This window comes from Siphateles boraxobius, unplaced genomic scaffold (assembly GCF_051911475.1).
Source record: "Siphateles boraxobius isolate OS27281-9 unplaced genomic scaffold, OSU_SipBor_1 5, whole genome shotgun sequence".
NCBI classification, from domain to species: Eukaryota; Metazoa; Chordata; class Actinopteri; order Cypriniformes; family Leuciscidae; genus Siphateles; species Siphateles boraxobius.
Genome location: NW_027509141.1, coordinates 5,696,833 through 5,721,392, shown reverse-complemented (window position 1 = coordinate 5,721,392; position 24,560 = coordinate 5,696,833). Strand labels below are relative to the sequence as shown.

Genomic DNA, 24,560 nt, shown 5'->3' with positions numbered 1-24,560 from the left:
GATAAATACTGGCGCTGTTTAATGAGTTTGAGACGTGGTGCTTTCCTCAGTGCTTAACTTAGGTATATTATCCATCTGTAAATGTTCAAACAAATATGTCTATTTCACTGTCAGGAGAGGACGAGCTTATGCAAATGAATCTCCGCTAAAATTCAAGCTTCCATGAATGAGCGCCGCCGCGCGCCAAACAGACGAGCACAATAGAACAGTAGCGCAATAATTCTGACTAAAATACATATTACTAAAATATTTGTTGTTGGAGACAATAAATGTGCCATATGTGGAATTTTAAACTTACAAGTATATTTTTATGAAAGTGACCATTATAATGGGGTAATCAAATGCAGGCTAATATAATTAGTTTGTGCTTTTGTTTTTGTTTTTATTTTCATTTTTAGTTTAGCCTTTAGTAAGGCTTTAAAAACAAAAGCATTATTTTAGTTTTTAGTTTGTAATGTTACAATGTTAGAATGTAATGTGATTTTAACCACCTTTTTGCACATAATATATTGCATAGCCTACATTACATTCCCTATATTGGTTTCCATATCCTTCAATATCAACATTGTTTGGATATCATTGAGCAGGATGTGAAATAATTTTTTTTTTTAAATAAATACATTTTCTTTATCCAAATAGAAAAATTTTGAAAGTACCGAGATATATATCGTATATCGCCATTTAACCAAAAATTACCGAGATATGATTTTTTGGTCATATCGCCCAGCCCTACAAATTCATAATCTTTACGTTTGCCGGTGTGGCACGGCAAAAATTTGTGCGCTGATTAAGCTGTTTTTATATATGCAATTAGGGTTGTAACTGTATACCGGTATGGCGGTTTATCACGATATTGACAATTATGATTATCATATCATGAACATTTGCTTATCTAAGGTTTTGGGAAAAAATTAAACCAGATCTCACCTGCACATATGCAACTTCTTTCCACTTGAGCTTAGACTCCACCAATACATGAACAGTGGAGAAAATGTCTGAGACAGAGGTTGCGAATTCAAATCTCTTTCCCCCCCGCAGAAAAAAAGTTGAAATCTGCAGTGTGGGAATACTTTGGGTATCTGAAAAACGAACGCGGGGTTTTCCTTGAAGGTGGATATCCAGTTGTGTCCAGAAATGTGGACGAAGAGTGGCTGCAAAAGGAGGATACGTCGAACATGTTCTCCCATATTCGCGAACACCATCCCTCCCTGCAGATAAAGTTCCATTTATAACTCAAGGCCGTATTATTTCCATTTTGACGCAGATGTCACGATAAATGCGCGATCTGATAGATGGATGAATAAATCTAAAATATAGCTGTGCAATAAATCAAATCGATATATGAGTGTGTGTCAAAAAACTGCTATACTGTAAATCTATATTCTGTAGTATGTGTGACGCTCATGGTGTTTAAAGCGCCTGCCGTCTCACTCACTATATGAGGACGTGAACACATGAACATATCCAGAGCTGCTCTGAGAGAAATAAATGAGCATTTCATAATTTTATTTAAAAGAATCATCGTCAAATATACTCTTGACTGAAACTCATAGAAGTTTAGTACAACCTGTCAAAATTAAAGTTCATAGACTCATTAAAAAATTTCATTAAAAAAAGTTTGTTTTAATAAACCATGTTCAACCAAAAAACCCTCTCTGTTTTCATTCATTTTAGGGTCATTGTAGATGATGATTATAATAATTATGATTCTTTAATACCGTATACCGTGAAACCATGATATTTTCTGAGACTATTATCATACCGTGAAAATCTCATACCGTTACAACCCTATATGCAATTAAAGGCGCATTATTATGATTTATGGCCTTTTAATATAAACGCACTATTAGTAGACTAGTTGAGGGCAGCCCTACTTCTCACACACCCTACAAAAGCAAAACCCACTCTAGTGGTGCGATACTCTAGTAAACTGAGTACTGTAACCGTGTTATTAATGCTAGTTGTGTTTGTTTGAAGGTGAGGCTGCTCTGAGAGGCGAGTCCAGAATGCAGTCCATGTCCCTGTCCTCTGCGGTCGGCAATCACCGGACCGGTCCTCCTCCCATCAGCCCCAGCAAGAGGAAACACAGCGCGGACCAACCAGACCAGGACATCGACTGCAACAGCGAGCATGTGGCCAAGATGAGCCGGCTGTTCGCAGCACAGTTGTAAGTGGAACCGATAATTTCACGTCTCAATTTGGATGCTGTGTGTGTGTGTGTGTGTGTGTATTTGTGCGCACACATGCACGTTCCACCAACATGGTAATCTGGTTGGTTGTTTTTAGAAACCAGCTTAAAGGGATAGTTCACCCATACATGAAAATTAGCCCCGGTTTTACTCTCCCTTAAAGTGTATATGTCTTTTTTCTTTTAGGCAAATACAATCTGAGTTATATTAACTGTTGCCGTTATTTTTTTTAAAACAATAATATCTTAGTAAAGACCTAAAGTAATATTGACAAACTATATATCATTTGAAAGCTTATAATCTCTAGTTTTCATATTTGGTGGCTGTTCTCTAAAATAAATTACAGGGGAGCAGTAATTTATCAATTTGCAACTAGAATATTTCATTTCTTTTATGATGGATAGATGCACTTTTATGATGGATAGATGCACTTTTATGATGGATAGATGAACTTTTATGATGGATATATGCACTTTTATGGACTTAAAAACACTACAAAAACACCCATTCACTGCCATTACAAAGCTTGGAAGAGCCAGGACATTTTTAAATATATAAATCCGATTATATTCATCTGACAGAAGAAAGTTATATACACCTAGGGTGATTTGAAGGTGAGTAAATCATGGGCTAATTTTAATTTTTGGGGAACTATCCCTTTAAGTCAGGGCAGTGTTCCTGCAGAATGAGCTTCGGGAATGCTTGGGAATGTGCTGAAGGCCTGGGATTCCTGGCATTCCCGAGCTCGCAGTGGAGCACGAGCACATGGGCTGTTTGTAGTTCTGGCCGAGCCCTCATGGCAGAGCTCAACATTCCCCACATTCCAGACCCGTTTGGAAGAGTGGCATTCTGGGACACCAGAGCTGCTGTTCAGAAGAGAAAAAAGCCACACTGGTGCTGGGCAGAGCAGCGCACTGATTTATGACCACCAATTTGTTCTGTAAATTAGGATCCGAGTGCAAGAGCCAGTGAGAAGAACAGAAGCTCTGAGATTAAAGTGCTAATTAGCATGCCAATGTTTTGGGCTCTACTAGAACAGGTTTGAATGTTGATTATTTTCCCCATATTCTCCATTGTTGCGGCTCCTCTCTTCCCAGTCTGTCAGTAACGCTCTGTTTACTTCCTGTCTCTATGAAGCCCCTCCTTCTGAAAAGCACACTGTGCTCTGAATGGTCGGCTGGAGCAGTGTGTTGTGATTGGTCGAGCGCTTCGAGTGTGTTTGGGAAATGTCCCGCCCCTTACCATAACCGCCAGTTTAACACTACTAACTAACTCAACCAGGCCCCACCCTTTATTCTGCATATTAATTATTCAAATGAGGAAGAAACTCAAGACTACAATGGAGGCGTTTCAGGAGTTCAGAAACACTGACACTGATATAGAGAATAACTGGAGCTTTTCATGATCAAACAGCAACATTACTCACTAAACACAGATGAACACTAAACACAGATGAACGCTACACACTAAACACAGATGAACATTACACACTAAACACATGAACACTACACACTAAACATTGATGAACACTACACACTAAACACAGATGAACACTACACACTAAACACAGATGAACACTACACACTAAACACAGATGAACACTACACACTAAACACAGATGAACACTACACACTAAACACAGATGAACATTACACACTAAACACTGATGAACATTACACACTAAACACAGATGAACACTACACACTAAACACTGATGAACACTACACACTAAACACTGATGACCACTACACACTAAACACAGATGACCACTACACACTAAACACAGATGACCACTACACACTAAACACTGATGAACACTACACACTAAACACAGATGGACACTACACACTAAACACTGATGAACACTACACACTAAACACAGATGGACACTACACACTAAACACTGATGAACACTACACTAAACACTGATGAACACTACACACTAAACACAGATGAACACTACACACTAAACACAGATGAACACTACACACTAAACACAGATGAACACTGCACACTAAACACAGATGAACACTGCACACTAAACACAGATGAACACTACACATTAAACACAGATGAACACTACACACTAAACACAGATGAACATTACACACTAAACACAGATGAACACTACACACTAAACACTGATGAATATTGCACACTAAACACAGATGAACACCACACACTAAAAACAGATGAACACTACACACTAAAAACAGATGAACACTACGCACTTAACACCGATGGAGAAAAGCACAATAGGGCCTATTCTCTTTAAACCATGTCACTTTGACATTGAGTTTGTTTAGCTTGTGCTCAAATTTAGTTTTTAAACTTTGACTAAATAGATTTACTCTTGTAACGCTCTCACTCTCAGACACACAAACACTATTTGATCCTCATCTTTGGCAACCCGTCAGAGTTTATGTCCTGCTAGTGCTGAGAGTTGCACTATCTTAACAATGCCTTTCCTTTTCATTAACTTTAACACTTGGTTTCCCGCATGTCTTCTGAAGTGACTAATGACGAGATCCTGTTCACGGCCCTCACACTGCATTTGCTAGTGGATATACAGAATGTGCTCTCGTTCAGTGTATTTAGGTGAAAATGCCAAAGCTTTTTGTTTTGTTGAAGTGCAAGTGGTTTGGATTATGTGAGTTTATTGTTTAGTTCAAACATTTATTAATCTAAGAATTACTAGTGAACTATTTGATAATTAATCATTTGCAAACCTCTGCAGAAACTACAATTTACAATATAATTCTTATTAGAAAATAAATAATTTAAAACGTATTCAATTTAAAATGACTTCAGAAATTCGAGTTGTGTAAAAGAACCTGTTTTTTTTTTCTTAGACCCTGAACTTCAAAAACTTTTATTACACTTTCTACACAATTTTTTCTTGTTTTTCCAAGAGTAGGAATATGTTTATATTTGAACTGAGGATTGAGTTGTTCATTGTCCTCAGTATTCCTCCATATTGATGTGATTTTGATCAGAATGGATGTAAATGAGCTGTTCTTTTCGTCGTGAGTTTGCGGGAGAAACCGGACACCACAGACTGAAGCAGCTCAGGTTTCCATGATCCTGTTTTTCTATAGAAGGGAAAGAAGGAGTGGGGGCTGGGAAAGAACATCACTCTTCCTGTGTTTCTACTCACCATAAGCTTTTGTCCAGAGTCGTAAAGTTATTTTAAGCGTTTCTGTTGTTATAATCATGCGTCGTTGTCTACGAGTGTTTAGAGTTGTTTCATGTTCTGCTTGTTTTTGATCTGTAGGCTTTGTAAGGAGTTTGTCTACGCGTTTGTTTACTGTCTGGTCTTCTCTGTTCGTGCCAGACTAAACAGTTTAAAACAGAGATACGATTCTTCATGCGCAGCTCCCTCAATGCTGCCTGCGAGCTACTAAAACAGGAGACTCCGGGAGACATATTGTCGTCGAGTGGGCCTGTGTCGGTGTGGGGGCCATTTTCTCATTTTCACTGCTTCCATGAAAACAAAGGGCCTGTTATCCGGTCGGCCCACTGCGTTCTGGAAGCTTGTCCCACTGGAGACGCCCCAATGCTGAATAAAGCTCACTGTTCCTGTTGACGTCTAAATGACTGAAACTGACATCTTTAAAAGGAGTGTGTTCATCTGTGTTTAGTGTGTAGTGTTCATCTGTGTTTAGTGTGTAGTGTTCATCTGTGTTTAGTGTGTAATGTTGCTGTTTGATCATGAAAAGCTCCAGTTATTCTCTATATCAGTGTCAGTGTTTCTGAACTCCTGAAACGCCTCCATTGTACCTTGAGTTTCTTCCGGGAACGAACACGTCACAATATTCCTCATTATAATAATTCATACGCAGAATAAAGGATACGCAGAATAAAGGGGGGGGGGGGCCTGATTGAGTTAGTTAGTAGTGTGTTAAACTGGCGGTTATGGTAAGGGGCGGGACATTTCACAAACACACAAAGCGCTCGACCAATCACAACACACTGCTCCAGCCGACCAATCAGAGCACAGCTGGAGAATATGAGGAAGAGCTGGAGAATATGAGGAAAATAATCAACTTTCAAGCAGGAAAACCTGCTCTAGTAGAGCCTGAAATTAGACTTAAAAGTTATAAAATGGTCTCTTTAGGCAGTGTAGATCAGAACGTTATCATTAGCAGTCCATTCTTTCAATGTCTGACCTAAACCTCCCCTATAGAAAGCGAGTAAGGACAGACATCTGATTTCTTATGTTCTCCTGGAGTTGGGAATAATCCACGGCAGCCTGTGTGTTCCTGCTGGGAACTTGCAAACTGCACATTTCTCATGCATCCGAAGCCAGCCAAAAAGAGTCATGAAAAGGCAGTGCCAGTGTGGTTAGGGTTTATAAAATAATGTTTTTCTGCTAACTTTTATATTTAAACAAACATATGAGTGGCTCATTTGCGTTTGGATTATAATTTGTCAAAGCAAGTTAGCCAAACGGTTTTAAACTGATTACACAGTGTGTGTTACGGATCCAAACTCTGAAACTGCCATTTACCTTTTTGGATGTTCCTCTTAAAACCTGCGCCAAAAATAATCATCGTGCCAAAATGTTTTAATAGCTTCAGTAACCACATTTAACATTTACAAATGGGAAGTAAATGTATTCATTAAGAAATGTAAAGTAACACTAGTTTAACGGCTCACGCTATTAATAAAGCTCTTTGGCTAATGTTTTAAAGCACGTTTCTAATGATTTGTTGTAAGAATGCTAGAAATATGGCTGATATTGAGCAGTGCGTATGAAACGACTGAAGAGCCATTTCCACAGTTCTGACTGTGTATCCTGTGGTTCTGCCTCCCTCGTCTTGATTTCTCCCAGATGTTTCCTGTATCTTTGTGGGCGATGGTCCAGTGACTTAAAGGAGAAATAAGAGCGAACTGTTCCTGCCAAGATCCGTGGTGGAATTGTGAGGTTTTGCTGCACGGCTATGAAATGCTATTATGAGAAAATGTCCCTAGTTTTATTGGCCTGCATCTGTGACTAAAGTGAGTCTTGTAGAGTTCTTCACATCACTTCTATAAAGTTTGGATCAGACTGCCTGCCTTATTCATCCTGCGCACGGGTTCCTGTGTAGATCCGTTTACTTGCATGTTTTTTGTCGGGGAGCTGTTGGACGAAGCATCATGCTGTTAACTTAACCCTCTGGGGCTCTTCGTGATGGCTCTTTTTTTTTTTCTCAATGAAATTAATGTACTATATTTTAGCTTGATGATGTTTTTTATTTTGGGTTTTAAGGTTGTTTTTTTAATACTAAATTGTTTACACTGTATTTATAATCCATTTATTCACTTTTTGTGCATAGACCTGAAAATTTACATTTCCATTTTAAACTGTCGTAAATCTTGAATGCTTTAGAGCACAGACTGAAAGTTGATCTCTTTTTAAAGACGATTGCTAAAGCAAGATAAAGTTGAAGTGAACACTTAAAAAAAGTGAACTTAGAGTAACAGAATTTTATGTGTATTATGATTTTTTATAAAATAAGAAATAGGCTATATATTTTCAAAATCACGTTGCAGTGTTTCCCCTAGGATTCTTTTTTGGGGGGGGGGGGGGGGGTGTACTGCTAGTGTTGCGGAGCGGGCGTGTTACGGATACGTGGTGTAATTTTTTTGCAATCAAAAAGCATGTCTAAATAATTGAAATCATGTATTATGAATCATTAAACAATACTTTTTTTTTAAATATATGAAAAAAAAGTCACACTAATTAATTCTGCGCTAATTCACACTAACACTAATTCTGTGTTGTGTTTTTTCTGGTAATAAAATGAAGACATAAAACAAAAATTGTATCATTTATCATCAATTTTAATCATGTGAAATTAAATAAACTTTTTGTCAAATAACTTGCTGCACAATGAGCTTTACTGTTAAAATTAAAACATGGATTATTCCTTAAAAATTTCAGTTTTGATGATAATTTATTTGGATTAGTGTTAGTGTATTATTACATTGGGACATATCTAAATTCTAATGTACAACAGTAATATATTTCTGTCAAGTTAAACCGAACTTTTATTTTGACGGGTTGCCGTGAAGACCTTTTGAGTTTCTGTGTGTTTATGTCATGATGATAGTTGTTCTCAAATGAAGCGGTTAAATGATCACGAAGTAGGGTTGGGAACATACTGTCTATGGTTGGGAATCGTAAGAAATTTTTCGGTTCCGGTTCCGCCAAACGATTCCGGTTCCGGTTCCCATTCAATAAAAATTATTAAAACTAATACAAATAGTAGTACGGGGAAAATACACAATCCTTTTTGTGTTTTATTTCTGATAGGCCCTACTGGTCAAATGAGTTTAACAGACTGGCAATGTCAACAAATGCAACATATTATTTAGCAATATTTTTTTCTGAAGGAAAATAAAAAATGTTGCATTCTCAAGGATAATTTGGGACCTCTCCTATATCTTATTGTATATCCAGCAGTGGAATACCCTCTCAGAAGGGGTAGAATATGCTTGAACACACATGTAAGATCCAGACAGGTGAAACATAATATTTTTTAAATCGGTTTGAATGATTGATTTCTGTGAAACTTCACTTGTTTCCTTACTGGATTAAAGTGCTCTAGCAGTTAATAAACAGAAATGCATGCGTCTTGCGGAAGAACATTGTAGCCGGAGCTACTTCTCTATGTTTATGTCAATGACGCGAGTGAGTCACGCAGGCACTGGGCTACTCCGCAGCAGTGCCGAACCGACCAGTGTAAAGTAGTCTGAGTCTAAACGCTTATTACAGCCTTACCGTAGTGATTCAGGATAAGACAAAAACACGTTTTGAAAAAAGGCATTCATGATGTAATCGCTCATTATATACATTTTGTAAATTCTGAAGCGAATTTTCGTTATTTGAAGCGACTTTCAAAAGGTGATTAACTGTTTTAACATCAGTGTTTATTCTCGAACTATAAACTTTTATCTCAGTACTTCTGTGATCATTTGAATATTTTTAACACAGAAATATCGATACTGTGTTGTTGAAAAGACAGAAAGTAAAGCTAACGTTAGATGTTTCATGTCAGCGACAGCGCAAACAGATTTGAATGTCCCGGTGTGAAGTTTTTGTCATTTAGGAATAAGATCGCGTGGGTGTTTGAATCGAGATCGTTTAAAGATTAATGGTGCAGCTCTACTGTCTTATTCTCTCTCTCTGCGTTGATATCTGACGCAATTTTTTTTAACTTGTTATACGAATAGCGCGAGGGACAGTGCATTCATTACAATTTTAATATTTATGTGGTGAGACGTCGCTATTAAAGGATAAGCTCCCAGCACTTCGTCCACACATCGCATCAGAACCAAAAACACTACCGGTTCTGCATAAGAACCGGTTCTCGGTTCCCAACCCTATTACGAAGTGACTTTCAGAGTGGATCTAGAGCCTGGAGAGGAAGTTCATGCGTTTGTGTCTTCATATAGGCCAAAAAATAGCGCAAGCGTCACACGTGCTTCAGTGTGTGTGTGTGTGTGTGTGTGTGTGGTAAATGAAACTGCGCGTCGGCGGCACCATTCATTCACACAGAACATGCAGGATTTGTATTTAAATAGTCTTTGTGTTTTAATATTCACACACACTAGTCTACATCGCGATTTGATTTCAAGTGTACTGAACTGCTTTCTATTTTTTCCTCAAATTTACAAATTCCGTGAAATTCCGCGTTATACACTAAATTCCTTTTTTATGACTGGATTTCGTCAGCATTTTAGGGGGGGCGGGGGGTCGTTTTGGGGGGGCGGGGCGCCCCCCCAAAACAATGGTAGGGGAAACACTGCGTTGTATACTCTCAAAGGGCAAGAATAATCTAAGCCATAAATCTAAAGGAGCCTGATATCTCAAAAAATGAACGTTCAGTAAGATTTTGTTTGGCTGCAGTACCAAACGTTTTCACTAGATAAAATTAGTCTCCCAATTATTTCTAATGACACTTTTTTACAGGACCGTTTAACCTTTATGAATCCTGTTCATGATTGAATTTTTTTGTTGTTGTTGTGTCCACATAGCAAGTGCCAAAACCTTTACCAAGTTTCGTACCATTACGATGAATAAAAAAAAAAAACGTTTGTCTTTTTTAATTAAATTTCTTGTCAAAGGTGACTAAAGAGCACCAGATTAAACGAACATCTATGGTCAGTTTTCTCTTTTAGGTCAACTACTGTCATGGCAGAGCAATGATTTGTGAATGCTCTCGCCAATCTAGTTATTTAAACTGTTGTTGTTTTTAATAGTTACATTACATCCAGCTCAATGGCACAAAGACTGCTCCTTGAATACTTTGGCTTATTTCTGTCACCGTACTAAAATTTAGCACATTATTTACTTTTATATTGAGCCTAAAACATCAAAACACACAAGAGCTTCATGTGAAAGTAGATTCTAGCTATTCTGAATCCCACATAACTGATTGTTCTTTCTCGGAGCAAGAGTCTTGAAAGCACTGGTGGATTATTGCCAGAGCATTTTGCTCCCGTCAGAGAGGAATCGCAGGGAACTGAAAGATCTCATGAAAAGCCTCTTTGCTGTTTGTTTTCAAAGGATCTTGAGTGAAGAGGGTTTCAGCAGGTTTTTCTCTTAGATCTGACCTTACTGCTAATAACATGATGCCTGAAGAGCTGAATATAGATTCACATGATTGTTCTATTGTGGTGAAAAGGTGTGGCCTCATTAGCGAAATGGTCAAAAATCCTCAGTCAAAAAATTGTCAATTGTGTGGATCACAGATGTCATTTTCAACCCTAGCAGGTTTCTGTTAGTTTACATGGCACATCCACGAGTCCAGCTTAGGGTTGGGTATCACTTTCGATTATCCTTATCCATTACGATTCTTATCGATTCCATAATTTCGATTCCAATAAGCAAAAAATAAATAAATAAATAAATAAATAATTGTTGTATATATATTAGGGATGCACAATATATTGAAATTATCCAAATATCACACATGTATATATCGATATGCATATTTCAACGGCTTGCAATGACTGGGTCATGAACAAAAGACAAAGAGAAAATCACTCTCAGTCTCTGCTCTCTGCTGAATAACTTTTGTAGCTTTAATAAGAATCAGTATTTATTTATTACATACAGTGAAAACTAAGCGGTGTTTATTTTTACATTTGATTATTCAGTTTCTGTTGTTAAATAATCCTCATGTAGGATAACCTGAAACCCCGAGGTTTACACTGATGTTAAATAACACTTCTTGCGCGACAGTAAAACTGTTCACTTTCAGAAGCTGTAGGGATGTTTTCTCGTCACAAAAAGAATGTGAAACGCATGGATGTTATATAATTTTAAATATATTTTAAAGATAATTGAAGTTTATTTTACACACTAAAATTAAAATAAGCATTATTTTATCACATATTGAATCATATATTAGTTATCATATATTGATAACACAGTTATCATATATTAGGGCTTTGACTCCGAACTTCGTTATTCGAATAGAATTCGAATATTTAAAAAATATTTATATTCGAACAAATATTAGGCAGCCTTTAATATTCGAACCTGTTTTGGGCATTATTTTGTGTAAATGTGTTTGCTTGTAAACGTTGTTTTCAATTCAGATTTCGAGGCTTTTTCACGCCTGGTGAAGTTGTGAATCACAAGCTCATTATCAAGGCAATTATTGGTCATCTGGGCTCCTGTAGGTGACGTTAGTGTCCTGGTTAGCGCAGCGCCTATTGTGTATATCAAAACAATGACCGCGCCAACGCCTACAACAACTCCTGACGAGGAGTTCGAAATCTACACTCCGGACAATGTGAAAAGCAACGTGTGGCGCTACTTACATTTGACCAGGTATTCGTTCACTGTTAACAGCCTTCTGTGAACGGTAAGCCCCGGCTACTTTAATCATTTTGACATCAATGAGCTAACGTTAGACCGCTGAACTTTTACTCATCATGAAAACAAACAGAGCGGTGTGTAATGGAGTGCATCAGAGCAGCATCAAGAATATCAAATACATTGCCGAGAATCTCTTATTTGCATCTTAAGTTTATTGCCAATAATAATGACAGGTAGGGGTGTGCCATATCATACCGTCCACGATAATACCAGTATACATTTTACATGATAAAAAAGTGTCATATCGCGATATCAATGATATAGCGACGCGATGACGTATGGCGCATTAACGTTCCCTAGCACGCACAACAACAACACCTGTCTGAGCGCGAGAGCAGCCTGTTAGCCTCCGATGACGATTTAGCAATTTCACAAACAGCTTGAGTGTTCAGCGGGGCTGCCGACCCGCGTCTTCTCTCGCGCACGTTTAGGAGTCGGGACATGACTGAATGGTCTCTTGCACAATCTAGCCATCAGTGCATCGTAACTAAAGTTTATAATTTTCAAGTATTCTTAATTCTTATCAGTTTAAACATTCAAGCGGTTTTAAACTATCCAGTAAGCTACTCGCGCACTCTCTGAGAGAGTTGCACTGCGTGAATACATAGAGTACAGCTCGCGAGAAACTAAAGTTATTTTTCGCGGATTATATCGCTTTAATGGGGGGAAAAACGCAATATTGTGTAAAACTTCCGGTCTTGGTAAGTATACTCATAAACACAGTCGGTTATGTATAAAACGCATGTGACAGTGTGACAGACAGTATAATGAAAACAGCAATGGATCCGTGCACTAGCTGTAAAAGTGACAGCAGCCATAGGCTATGCGTCTGTCATTAATGTTGTCGTCAAAACAACAAAAGATGGCTTTAATTGTAATGAATGAGAATTATTAGCCTATGTATTTAATTTAATCAGGAAACAGAACTAAAAGACTGTGTTATTTTACATTTGATTACTTTATTATGTTTCTGTAGTATTTCTGAATACTGGTGTTAGACCTACACACATTTAACATTTAATTCAAAGATTGAAATCAAGCTTCCTTGTGTTGTGTAAAATCTAAACAACAAAATTACCACATTGTAAAAACGCAATGAGTGAGCAAACATTTAGGCGAGATAAACATAATAAGAAAATTTAACAACAACAAGAAAAATGTCTATATCGTAATAAATATCATTATCGCAAATATTCTTGAAATATCGTGATAGAATTTTGAGGCTATATCGCCCAGCCCTAAACACAGGTTTGCGAAAAGTGTAGAACTCTGTGACGTTGAGCAAAACTTAAGCAAAACACCTAAGCAAAACACCTCTTCAGCACAGGAACGCATCTGATTGGCCGATGCGTTCAACAGACATGTCTGTGATTGGCTACAATGCTCAACGCTGCAAAAGCACGTTGCAAGTACCTTTAATGCAGAGGTAAAAATATAAATATAAACGTAATAGCCTATGCACTTTTCATGATTAGGTGAGTTAATCGCGGCAGCTGTAATCTTATTCACATTTGTTTTTCTGATTATTTGTTTTGCTGGATGAGAAGGACAAGGTAACAAAATATTTGGGGCTTTACTTAAAACATTCGGGGCTTAAGCCCCCTTAGCCCAGCCCTAGCGCCGCGGCATTTAATGGTCAAAATATTAATAATTAATATTTGAATATATTCAAATATTAATATTAATAAACAAACAAACTTCGAATATGATTTTGGGCAAAAGTCAAAGCCCTATCATATATCGCAATTTTCTTTAATATCGTGCAGTCCTATTATACATGTATGGTTCCAGCCCTGCTGTCATCATGAAGTCTCTTCTTCTTCTGGCCTGATGTACAGAGCAAGATCAGCTTTCAGTGCAGAGCATACGGTGACGGAGTAGTTTCTGACAGATTTCCCTCTCCAGCTTTCTATCAGTTATTGTGAGGACAGTAATTTCCGGTAGACGTAACAATTTACTTGCAGATGCTTCGCTTGCCAATTGCGTTGCCAAGAAACAGACGATTTCAAGGATCGCATCCCACACAGCTGAGCCTCGACGAAACCCAGCGTTTATCGCTCACCAAACTGAGGTTACTGATTCTGCATTGAAAGCATTTCCTTCAAATACCTGATTAGAGTTTCACTCGCTGTTGTTCGGCGCTTGTGTGCCGGTGAAGGGTATTAAGTTCTCTTCCTGTGAAGAACAGATGAAGGCTGTTGAATGGTGTGTTTGCCCCTCGCTGGGCCTCCTCTGTTGGCAACAGGAGGCCGATCGTTCCGGAAGGGTGGAAAACGCTTTGGGCTTTTGCTGCATGTGTGTCTATTCTTTTAAAGGGGGAAAAGAAAAACAGGAAAGGAGGTCGGTAGTGGGAAAGAGCCTTTTGTAGCAAGCCATCTGAGCTAATCTAATAATGCTTTTTGGTCTTCCTACATAATTTATCTTTGGAATACATAGTTGCAATATGTTTTTTGTCGTCTTAAGTGTAATATTTGGTTTTGTCTTGCTTATGCTGCTGTAACGCCTAAATTTCTCATTGGGGATATATAAAGTTTTATCTTAATCTGACAAGCTTTTGATCAAATGAAACTACAAATAATCCTTATTTTAAAGAAAGTTTTGAACACACCAAGCAAATACTTGAGTATAAGCAATGTTGACTCCATACAAACCCTTCTTAAAATAATTTTGAACCTGGCTTTATCCAATACTCAGATTTCGTTTTTTAAAATATATGCAGATTTGCGCATATTTAATTAGATAATGTCTAATTTGCATATTTAAACATTAAATTACAGAAAACTTGTAATACATTTTTTTCTCATCTTAATGTAGGTAATCAACTGGCAAAGTTTCATGGTGATATCTGCTAGTTAAAAAAAATACCCTATTCACCTGTAGTGTCTCGCCTTAAACTTTGATAAATCTTGAATGCTTTAAAGCTCAGACTTAGAGGATTAGTTCACTTTTTAAAAAACTTTTGCTGATAATTTACTCACCCCCATGTTATCCAAGATGTCCATGTCTTTCTTTCTTCAGTTTGATGAAAACATTGTAGGATTTTTCTCCATATAATGGAGTTCATTGGGTACCAAACGGTCCAAGGTCCAAATGACAGTTTCAGTTCAGCTTCAAATGGCTTTAAACGACACCAGACAATGCATAAGGGTCTTATCTTGCGAAACGATCGGTCATTTCAAAAATAAATAAAAAAGTTTAAGTTTTATAAGCACAAAAGCTCGCCTTGCTCTGTTCTGTGATGCACGTTCGTGACTCTCCTGTTTCATCAAAATGAACTAATCTTTTTTCGAGTCATTTCGTTCATTCAATATTTGTGCCATTCAGCATTTTTGCTTATAAAATGACCGATCGTTTTGCAAGATAAGACCCTTATGCATTGTCTGGTGTCGTTTAAAGCCATTTGAAGCTGAACTGAAACTGTCATTTGGACCTTGGACCGTTTGGTACCCAATGAAGTCCATTATATGGAGAAAAATCCTAAAATGTTTTCATCAAAAACCTTAATTTCTTTTCGACTGAGGAAAGAAAGACATGGACATCTTGGCTGACACGGGGGCGAGTAAATTATCAACAAAAGTTTTTTAAAAAGTGAACTAATCCTTTAAGTTTAATCTCTTTTCAAAGACGACACGTGGCAGACTATTGCTGAAGTGAAAAGTTTTAAAAAGTGAACTTAAAGGTTACAGAATTTTAAGTTTATTTAGAGCTACACGATTATCACAAAAATCATAATTGCCGATTATTCCCTTGAAATTGTAATTGCGATTATTAATTACGATTATCACAATTTACATTGAATATATATAGGGCTGGACCAGAATATTCGAATATTCGTTCGGTGGGTTGGTATTCGATTTGAAAATTTGACATTCGAATATTCGTTTTTTTTTTTTTTTTGCACACCTGGGATCCCCCGCGAAACGGTTCTCACTCGCGCTTGAATAAGGCCGGCGACACACTGGCTGCATGGCGTGAGCGTCTCAGCTGTGTGGCATGTACGTTTTTATTTCAGCTCCCATGTTAACAGGTTGGAGTTTGCACACTGCCTGTGTGAAACACGCGTCTCAGGCGCGGCTCGAGCCACGCGGAAAATGCGTGCATGCTAGAAATAGAACCGACGCCTAACTGCAACGGGAGTGTTCTCTGGCTAGAGCGCAGAACAGCGGAGTTTGTATGGACGAAAGTGCATGCCTGAGCTTGTGTTTTGGGTTAAGCTGCGTTGCTTTGACATTGTGGAAAATAGAATAATAGAAACAAAATGTATTAGCCTTTTACCCGTTATTATCAATCTAAATTAATCTCGTTTTTAATTTAACTTAATTTCGTTTTTCTTTATTTAAATTTCGTTTTTTCTTTATTTAAGTTTCATTTTTCTTTATTTAAATTTCGTTTTTCTTTATTTAAGTTTCGTTTTTCTTTATTTAAGTTTTGTTTTTCTTTATTTAAATTTATTTTTTTCTTTATTTAAATTTCGTTTTTCCTTATTTAAATTAATTTTTTTCTTTATTTAAATTTCGTTTTTCTTAATTTAAATCTACCCTTTACTGTGTCAGTAATTTGTTAGTCAGAAAAATATTAGACTACCTTAAAAGTATTGCTTAATTTAACAGACCTGTGTGTGTGCGTTTTATATCATAGTGGAGTGTCCGTTCTCGGAGCATATAAACCCTGCCCGCGTGAGGTGCGCTGCTTCCCGCTCGCGCTGTTCTGTAGCTGACTAAAAGTTTATTAATTCTGAATGTGTCGCGTCTCGCGTGTCCATCTATATTGCACCAAATGCAACACTGCACTCCCTTGTGAAGTCGGTTGGATGAACGGTTCTCGAAATAATCAAAATGCAAAAAGACAGACCAACACAGAGATTCCTGCCTTTATTAGTGAAAAGAATATGATCAGCCCCCTCTCGCCGAAGCTTCGAATATTCGATGTTCATTACTACCGAAGCTTCGAAGCTCAAAAAATGGTATTCGGACTAGCCCTACATATATATAGGCGTATTATAATACATGTTTAAACAAAAATTGTTAACACACACACACACACACACACACACACACACACACACACACACACACACACACACACACACACACACACACACACACACACACACACACACACACACAGTACTGTCCCCCTTTACTTAACATACACAGAAATTGTAAGACTGACTAATAGTAAAGACTAGATAAACATTAGGACTATGCTAAAGCAATTAAATGGCAGTCCCAAACTAGTTTTTGTTAATACAATGTTGATATGAGCCACCACATTCATTTAAAAATATAAAAAAATAACACAGAGTGAAAATAAAGTGGCATTTTGGGGTTATGGAAACGACAGTTACCATGGTGAATACACAATAACAAGAACTGTTAATGAAACAGCTCCTGAATGCAAATCCTTCTCAGCTAACACGTGATTTATTGGTATTTTACTTTTATTTCGTGACTTAATAATTTGCATTGTAACGACGTTGCATGCTCGTAGTTTCTTTTGCACTTTATACAGTGAAGCGATAGACAGCGCACGCCGCCGCATTTGCACGTGCAATTGAAGAGTGTGCGCTACGAGCAAAGTATAACGGCTGACAGGACAGTAAAGCCCGTTTTTCTGAGGTGAAAGTCTTTTTATTTCAGCGTACACTTACGTCACTGCCTGGTATGTCATATTGTGCTGGGTTTTCTGAAGTAGTCGGGATTCACCTCTCATAAAATTATTATGCTCTAAACACACACGCAGAGTGGATTTTCTTTTGTAATTGCGGCTTTGAACGATTACGTAATCGTGGCATTCGTAATCGTAATCGCGATAAGAAATTCGATTAATTGTGCAGCCCTACGTTTATTGTTTTGTTTATGAAAAATGTGCAAAAAAATTTTCAATTTTTATATGAAAAAATATTTTCAAAAACATTTTACTCTAAAACTGTGAGAAAATCAAAGCCATAAATCGAAACAAGTTTTGTTCCGCATATGAGGCTGATATCTCAGTAAATGATCTTTCAGTGTGTGTGTGTGTGTGTGTGTGTGTGTGTGTGTGTTCACACAGCAAGTGCCAAAACTTTACCAAGTTTCGTACCATTCCAAACAACACAAATGTAAAAATGTTCAGTTAAAAATGACCAAAGAGCACCAGAGGGTTAAAATAATAGAGATTATTTGTTGAGCGCACCAAGCGAATACTTGAGTATAATATTGACTCCATACAAACCCTAGTTGTGCAGTCATGGCTCGCGGGAGGTGCGCAACTCTTGCCAGACCCACTGAATGCATTAATATCTCCGCTGGTTTGTGTCCTTCACCATACAATCCCTCCTTTGTTTGTCTTGCAGAGGAAAGCCTGCCAACGGGGACTATCGCAAGGACCCCCGGGAGCGCAGCCGCAGCCCCGTCGAGCGCCTCGCCCCCCCCAGCGTGGGTCTCGTTGGTGGGCATCTCTACGCCCACATGCCCAGCCTGGCCATGGACCAGCCCCTCGCTCTGACCAAGCACACGGACACACGCACCGTCAGCATCTCACCCGCGCTCAGCCCTGTCGAGCGCCAGCAGGTAGCACCCACAACACACACTCAACCACACAAACACATAATATATGTGCGTGTACGGTGTATAATTATTTTGTATATATTAATGCACACACATATGCATGTATATATTTAATAAATGTTTGCATGTGTATACTGTGTATACAGTAGTAAATATTTGAAGTGGATCAAAACCTTTCATCAAAGTTACACATGAATTTTGAACATTACCCGTTCTTGTCTTAGGAACTTGTCAACTTTTTTTTGATCCACTTCAAATGTTGACTACTGTATTTATACATGATTTATATTTTATATATATAAATAACACATTTTATTAAATGTGCATGTGTGCGTATTTATACATACAAAATAATTATACACAGTACACACACACATATTATGTAAACACAAACTTAATTTTGGATGCGATAATCGTTGGCCAGCAAAAAAAATTTTTAAACCAACGAACGTCGGTTGATTTCTTTCTCAACTGTTCACTTGTGACATAAACAAAAGAATACTTTACATTTAGGCATTCTCTCTCACCGCGTTTAAAATTGTTTGAATGTGTAAATTGGCCAGACTAAACACGTCCAAATTATAAACTTTCACTCTATGATGGTTAAATTTAGCAGTGAATCCGCGGATCACATGCATGGGGACCGTGAGGAGCGGATCCATACACATCACGATCAACTGCGATCCGATGCACCGCTCGAGACCAGGATCAGTCAGCTCTGTTCTCCTGCAGCCAAATGAACAAACATGCTGTGATTTTATGATTTAGGAAGTCTAGACTCTTTATGGACAAATCTAAAAGCGCTAGTTGCATTAGTTCAATTCACATTTATTTGTATAGCGCTTTTCACAATACACATGCACTTTCTGTAAAGCTGCTTTAAAATGATGAGTCCACATTACAATTTAGAGAAACAGTTACCTCTGATAACAGATTAAAGTTATGCATTTCAGAAATGTACATATACAAAATCACAGTTAGCGAAAAAGGTATTAATTAAAACATTTTCATAATTTAATCCAGAAACAATGAGCTCATTGAAGTAATGAATACATTAGTTGTTGTTTTGTTTGCCTGTACGCTTGCTCATCTGATGTGTGTGTGTGTGTGTGCAGAATCGTCCCTCTGTGATCACATGTGCCCCAGCGAACAACCGTAACTGTAACCTGACGCACTGCACCGTGTCCCACAGCGGCCTGACCCCCAGCTACCGCAGACCCTCCAACTGTGAGTACAGTTCCTGCTCATGCTCCACAGACACAGCTATTAGATGGCAGATCAATTATCTAAACATTCAATTCAATTTAATCCAGTTACCAGTACCAGAAGTAATTGTAACATGCAGGAAGTGACATCATTTAAGTAAATCTCAGTTTATTTGATCAGGTTGTTATTAAACAATATTAAATGTATTGGAAAACTAAACATGAGAACAAGTTTGTTGCTGAATTAACCAAGACTTAGTGGCTTTTTTTAAAATGTTGAAACTTGCAGCAGATTTTAAATAATCAGGTTATGAATTCCAGAATTGTACACCTTTCATTGAGAGGACAGTCTGAGCAAAATAATTTTAATTTGTACAAAGTTATTCAGTCAAAAGCAGTGTTTTTTTTTTTGGTGTTTTTTTTGGGATTTCAAAAATGGATCCATTATACCGTTAGTGTACACATGCGTTGTCTTTCTCAACGGTTTATGTTCACTTAACTGACTATGTTTAGTAGGATACATGGGCATTTTTGTCATACTTTAGTGTGAATATGTCCGTTCAAAAAAAAAAAAAAAATAGGAAAAAGACATTCCGGCCCTGTTTTGAAGCTTATAGTGAATAGCTTTTAGTGATTTGATTGTTTGATTTGTGTACGGTGTCCTTGAGTGCCTTAAAGTCAAGTCTCCTCCATTTATACAGCGCTTTCAACAATATAGACTGTTTCACTTTACAGTCATAATAGGAGATTACAGTAACAGATTGTTTGGGCTTTACAGCAGCTCTAGAATAAAGTTAGTTTCAAGTGGCATTTATTATCCTTGTCACGTGTTTTAGTGTGTTTGATGCACTGAATTGAGCAGAATGCATGTGTCTTGCAGCGAACACCGCCTGTGACCCCGTGATCGAGGAGCACTTCCGGCGCAGTCTGGGCAAGAACTACAAGGAGCCGGAGCCGGAGCCCAACTCCGTGTCCATCACCGGCTCGGTGGACGACCACTTCGCCAAGGCCCTGGGGGAGAAGTGGCTCCAGATCAAGGCCAAGACCCCAGACTCCTCCTCTTCCAGCGCTCACATGGTCAACCACAACCAATCCCCTTCCCTCGTGTCCTGAGGACCAGTGAAAGCAGTGGACCCAGAACCTCTTCCAGACTAGCCCACTCTCAGAGCAGCACGCGTGCTTCAGCAGAGCTCATGTATAGCGCTGTACATAAGAACGCTCGTTTAACTCTCATTTGTGCAGTTTTTTTTTTTCTTTCAATTCTTTGTTTGTTTGTAAGTTTGCTAGTATACTTATAGCTTGGCTGTTGCATTATGGGATGCCCGTTCCTTAAAAAAAACACACACACACACAAAATCAACAGGTTTTTGAGATCAAAATCAGCCAGGCGCTTATCTAACCATCCAGATACCAAAGAAACCGCTGATGCAAACCTTTTTTTTTTTACCCAGAAGCCATTCTTCCATTGTGCCCATTCTGTCTTTCTCACACACATAAACACACACACACACACACACACAGAAACACACACACACACACACTCTCTCTCCCGGTGTAATCCTGTATCTGCACGTGTATACTTGAAACGAAAGGCCTGGACTGATTTTGCACTATGGATGGATGGATGGAGGTGGTGTCGGGTGTTCAGAGCGGTGATGATGTCACAGATGGGAAGTGATGCGTTCGTAAACAGGAGAAAACACACATTCAACTGGACTTTCGGATTGGTTCCCCCAGGCACCGTGGTTTAGTAGCGTAGGCGTTTAAGAATAGACTAGTGCTTATAAGTGCATGTTTTTGAAAAAATAGCTGGTATCTATTATCGTGTAGACATTTCAATCGTAATACTTTAGCCTTTTTTCTCCTTCAGATTTGATTCTATTTTTGTCAGTAACAGTCCTAGATAAACTTACTGCTGGTACAGTTGTACTCCATATTATTATTTTCTATTCAATATTCATCATGGTAGCTGCCAGATACAGAAGAGAAATCAGCCTCCGGACAGGCCATCTATACATATATATATATATAAATATATATATATATAAATATATAATAACGGTTGGTTTTTGTATGTTATTAATCCGTGGTACAGGATGCTGTTGCTTTGCATGACTGAAAAAGCAGCGTTAGCAGTTATGGACACGTCAACTAGCGTTGACAATCTGCCGAAAACGTCAAGCTAATTCCGTGTGTGTTCGTCGTTCTTCATCTCCTCTTAACCGAAACACAATACATTCCTCCGATAGGGAACGTCTTGTACCTTCTCCTGCGTTCAGTTTAGCTACGAACTAGAAAGTGTGACGCGAGGTTGCAGAAGCAGGAGCTCGTCCTTACATTCCTTCGGCCCAGTGAAAAACATCGGATACATCTGTGGATCGTCGACTGCGATGTCATTCCCACACCGTTGTCGAATCCCACCGTCACACACAAATTTCACTACCAGTTTACTGTGTAGAAAACACTTTCTCACACTCTCTGCTTGTCATCCTACACACTGTAGGCAAATCACTTAAAAAAGTTTTTATATAGGAAACTATAAGACCATCATTACGCTGTGCGTAACGAATGTACAGAGAAAAAAAATCGTAGGTATTTTTGAGGAACAATTAATTTGTTTTAATGATATGTAGCTATTTAATTTTTCCCTTTGTCCTTTATTGTAATCATGCTTTTTTTTTTTTTGAGGAAAAAAGTTGATCTTTTTTGTTTGTAGGTGTTTTTGTCTGTTTAAGGTTAAAGTGCAGGAACACACAGTTACTCTATGAAAACACTGCGTTAGTGTAATAGCCACTTGTGTATTATTTCCGAAGGCTACTGAGCAGAGTCTCGACACACTTCTGAACTGTCTCTGGAGACATTTGAACAAACGGACCTCGAGTCTGAGCGAGTTCCTCAATCCCATGTGACCTGCTGGGATCTGAGCAACCATATTTTCTATTTTGATGTGCGCTTCCAGGAGAACGACGACTAGAAACCAACGTTTAAACACTTCACTGCACCTCGAGTGTACTTCTTAATGATTTGTAAATCTGTATTATACCCTCATTTCATGGCCTTGTTTCTCCTTGGAATAAAACAAACTTTTGGCAGGCCATTGTTTTGTACTTTAAGTAGCCTCGATGAACAATAAAGTGCTCTTAAACCACAGCCGTGACTTCAGGCTCATCCTTTCTGAAGAAATGAGACGTGACCGGGTGTGAAATACTGCATCTAGCAGGACTTAAGGCAATAGGACTACAACCTGAGATCTGATTTATCAAACAATATCTTTATTATCTTTCAAATTCTAAAAGAGGTAAATAGATAAACAAAAAAAACTAATAAAATAAAATGGAACAAATAAAGTGAGAAACGAGCAATAACTGGCAACTTTAACTACTGAAAGGACACTGACAAAGACATCGCTTTCCTGATGTTTTCTCCTATGTATGTATGAGCTGAAGAATGAAAGATGTATCATACTTGCATATATTTATGAGCAATATCACACTCATAGCCATGTGTAATGGCTCTATATCTATATTAGATGTGTTGCAACGTTGATTTTGTTTTATCAATAAAATTAAATGCTAATTTCCCACATATTGTCTTTCAATAATTCAAGCACTTTTCTCTGTTTTCAAGGATTTTCCAGGATTTAAAAGCTTCAAATTCAACCACCTTATACGAACCCTGAAGTAATTTTAAACATCATGTCAGAATGACTGAAATTCCACGAGTTTCTGAATAGTAAAAACTCATAATTAAAATGTGAGAACCCACTGCATTAAACTATTGCACTATCACTAGTGTTTCTTCCTGACGCCAATAACCGTCTCGGAGAACGCTGTCATTTTATAATGATGGTACTTCCAGGACGCAGGGACGTGCACAGGGGGGTTGCTCAGGTTGCCCGGGCAACTGCCCATATGCCCTTCTCGACTCAAGTTGCCCTTCCGAGAAAAAAAAAAAAATCGTACAATGGCTGCAGAATTTCACATAGGCCTAGATACATTTTTTTATTTATTTTTTTTTAAATCGCAAAGCCTCATTCACTTCCATTCGTGCACCGAAAGTGAAAGTCAGTAAGGGAAGGGCAAACTGTTTACGTGGCTGCAGCGCTGCACGCGACTGGTGCGTAAGACCCCACAAATTACTTAAGGCCCCGCCTCCATCTCGTGTCATAGCGTGTCAGTTAATGTGTACAACATCCATGACAAAATGAAGCGAAACTATCCTTCTGGTCACGAAAAGAGGAAGAAGAAAAAACCCATGAGAGTGAATTGCGGGAACAACAATCAGGTAAACTTGTGTTCTCTCCTCTCTAAGTTTGATGTCAGCAAAGTTTGATGTTTTTCGGTCTTGCTAACCTAGCTGGGCAGGCAGTGCATCTATTGCATCACTTTGTGCCTGACAAAAGTGAGAGTAAAATTAAAAAAAATTATTACGTTTGTTTTTGATAAACGACAAAGTGCAACGGTGTTTGTTCGGAAAACATAACCGCGTCGCGTGTGTTATCGTGCGTTCATATGCGCGTGCACGAAATAAAACTCGCATTTTTCAAGCAGAAATATGTGGAGACCAGACATACTGTACAATGCACGTGAATAATGGCACTCCCAATCAAAGTCACATTTATAAAACAAGAAACTGATTATCTAGTCTCAGTGTAGTTAAAAACTCTAAACAACTGCACTAATTATGCAAGATAGAAAGCAATGTATTGACAATTTGACATTGATTGACTATTGATTTATAGGCT

General features: G+C 38.1%; 1 protein-coding gene across 2 annotated transcripts in view; it reads left to right on the top strand.

Annotated features, from left to right (window-relative positions):
* The window catches only part of vgll4b (vestigial-like family member 4b), an 84,883-nt gene extending 61,917 nt beyond the window's left edge, over positions 1-22,966 (top strand). For both annotated transcript variants that reach the window (XM_077202652.1, XM_077202651.1), the window contains 4 exons: positions 1,978-2,167; positions 18,398-18,614; positions 19,727-19,838; positions 20,697-22,966. In XM_077202652.1, the coding sequence (XP_077058767.1) occupies positions 1,978-2,167; positions 18,398-18,614; positions 19,727-19,838; positions 20,697-20,929 (752 nt within the window). In that variant the 3' untranslated portion in view covers positions 20,930-22,966. The remainder of the gene's footprint in view (positions 1-1,977; positions 2,168-18,397; positions 18,615-19,726; positions 19,839-20,696) is intronic.
* Positions 22,967-24,560: the final 1,594 nt, after the last annotated feature.